The 2,500-nt window shown below is 46.3% G+C and overlaps 1 protein-coding gene across 1 annotated transcript in view; it reads left to right on the top strand.

The window, feature by feature from the left end:
* The window catches only part of hgsnat (heparan-alpha-glucosaminide N-acetyltransferase), a 17,153-nt gene that overhangs the window by 6,867 nt on the left and 7,786 nt on the right, over positions 1-2,500 (top strand). Inside the window, exons 11-12 of the mRNA XM_053677672.1 lie at positions 1-28; positions 624-745. The exon at positions 1-28 is cut by the window's left edge and continues 88 nt beyond it. Coding sequence (XP_053533647.1) covers positions 1-28; positions 624-745 — 150 coding nt within the window. The remainder of the gene's footprint in view (positions 29-623; positions 746-2,500) is intronic.

Genomic DNA, 2,500 nt, shown 5'->3' with positions numbered 1-2,500 from the left:
TGGAGCTCGTCTGGGCGGATCGTCTCCGGTGAGTCTCGCTGAAGAAGCTCCAGGAACCTTTACACCACATTTAATACAGCAGCTTTCCACAGAAACCCGAGCATGGAAACATGACCACGAGGGACGTAAGGGGTTACGGGAACGAGAGAGCGGGGCAGGGAGAGATCTGGAGGAGGTGAAGGGATGGAGCATCTCGGGGGAAGAAGGGAACAAGGAAATGAGAAGATGCAGGACCAGGAAAACGAGAAATAAGGACCGACGAAAGGAAACTAGGAATGAGGGAGCAAGAAAAGTGGGCAAGGAGAAACACGCGAACCTGGAAATGAAGGAGGAGTGGGGTAGAAAAAAAGCAACATGGGAGATGAGGGTTAAGGGTTTAGGGAAGTGAGAGTGAGCAGAAGGAGGAAGCTTGCGATGGAGGGAACAGAGACATGAGGAAGTGAAGGAGCGAGGAGCGAGGAGCGAGGGAGGAGAGGAGCAAAGTAATGAAGGAGAAAACAGAAACAGGAGGGATCTGGGTGGTGAGGAAACTCAGGACCTGGGAAATAAAGAAGCAGTGGCACTGAGGAACGTGTGTGTGTTTGTGTGTGTGTGTGTGTGCGCGTGTGTGTGTGTGTTCTCAGAATGCCTGGTGGTTCCCAGTTCATGACGTCGTCCTCTACTGGCCGGCGTGGGTGTGTGTGTTGATGCTGGAAGCACTGTGGCTGTGTGTGACGTTCCTGCTGCCGGTTCCGGCCTGCCCGAGGTGAGAGAAGAACCGGGTTCTAGCACAGACACAGAACCCGAACTGTCCTGGGGCTCAGCGGTTTTTTCCACCGTATTTGTGATCTAGTGCACGACGCTGTTATCTTCGCTTGCTAGGTTTAATGAAGCTAAATCTAAACTGCAGCTTCATAACGCAGAGAGCGGAGCGAAGCTGAGGTGACGGAGGCCTCATGAAGCTCCTGCGGAGGTTCTGCAGCGCTCCGCTGCTTCTGTCTGCTCGACCTGTCCATCAGCCAGATGAATGAGACGTTACAGTGCACGAATTCGGTCTGAACGGCGCTCTGTACCTGCGACTCCGTTTCCTGTTTCAGCGCTCGCGTAATCAGAGCCTCATTAAATTAGGACTCGAGTTTAAACAGACGAGAAGCGTTTCTGCTTTCTGAGACATCACACATCCAAACACGCGTAACTGTGTGTAACTGCGACGATGTCCCACCGTGAGGAGCGAACACTCCCTCCGTGAACTAATAACTCACGCAAACTCACACTAGTTCAGGGGGATGCAGTATTTCAGGACTACTTTGGGGTATTTGGATGTTTTGGGGTATTTGGATGTTTTGGGGTATTTGGATGTTTTGGGGTATTTTGGGGGTATTTCGGGGGTACTTGTGGATGTTGTGGTGTATTTGTAGATGTGCTGCGGTATTGTTGGCATGTTTAGGGGTATTGTCGATGTGCTTTGGGGTTATAGTGGAGTGTTGATGTGTTCTGGGTTATCTCTGGGTGTATTGGTGTTATGTATGGATGTTCTGGTGGTATTTTGGGGTAGTTTAAAGTGGTTTAGATACCCTGTTCTGGAGGTATCTGTGTGTCTTATTTCATCTTTGTTTCGTTTGGATTCTCTTTTGTATTTTCGGGTCTGTAGGTGATTCTGGGTTTTCTTTGTATCTTTTGGATAATTTTGGTTCTGTTTTCGGGTCTTTCAGAGTTTTCTGTGGAATACTGAGAGTGTGTGAGAGTGTGTGAGAGTGTGTGAGAGTGTGTGAGAGTGTGTGAGAGTGTGTGAGAGTGTGTGAGAGTGTGTGAGAGTGTGTGTGTGTTGGAGTCGCTGTCCATGGTGCTGAATCTATTCTGCATTGGCGCCGCACCATGAAAACAGCAGGTCCTGACTGGGTTTAGGTTTTATTTGAAGGGTTTAGGGTTTAATTGAAGGGTTTAGGGTTTAATTGAAGGGTTTAGGGATTTATTTGAAGGGTTTAGGGTTTAATTGAAGGGTTTAGGGGTTTATTTGAAGGGTTTAGGGGTTTATTTGAAGGGTTTAGGGGTTTAATTGAAGGGTTTAGGGATTTATTTGAAGGGTTTAGGGTTTATTTGAAGGGTTTAGGGTTTAATTGAAGGGTTTAGGGTTTATTTGAAGGGTTTAGGGTTTAATTGAAGGGTTTAGGGTTTATTTGAAGGGTTTAGGGTTTAATTGAAGGGTTTAGGGATTTATTTGAAGGGTTTAGGGATTTATTTGAAGGGTTTAGGGTTTAATTGAAGGGTTTAGGGGTTTATTTGAAGGGTTTAGGGGTTTATTTGAAGGGTTTAGGGGTTTAATTGAAGGGTTTAGGGATTTATTTGAAGGGTTTAGGGTTTATTTGAAGGGTTTAGGGTTTAATTGAAGGGTTTAGGGGTTTATTTGAAGGGTTTAGGGGTTTATTTGAAGGGTTTAGGGGTTTAATTGAAGGGTTTAGGGATTTATTTGAAGGGTTTAGGGTTTATTTGAAGGGTTTAGGGTTTAATTGAAGGGTTTAGG

This window comes from Ictalurus punctatus, chromosome 29, assembly GCF_001660625.3.
Source record: "Ictalurus punctatus breed USDA103 chromosome 29, Coco_2.0, whole genome shotgun sequence".
NCBI lineage: Eukaryota > Metazoa > Chordata > Actinopteri > Siluriformes > Ictaluridae > Ictalurus > Ictalurus punctatus.
This window is presented reverse-complemented; position numbering and strand designations above follow the sequence as displayed.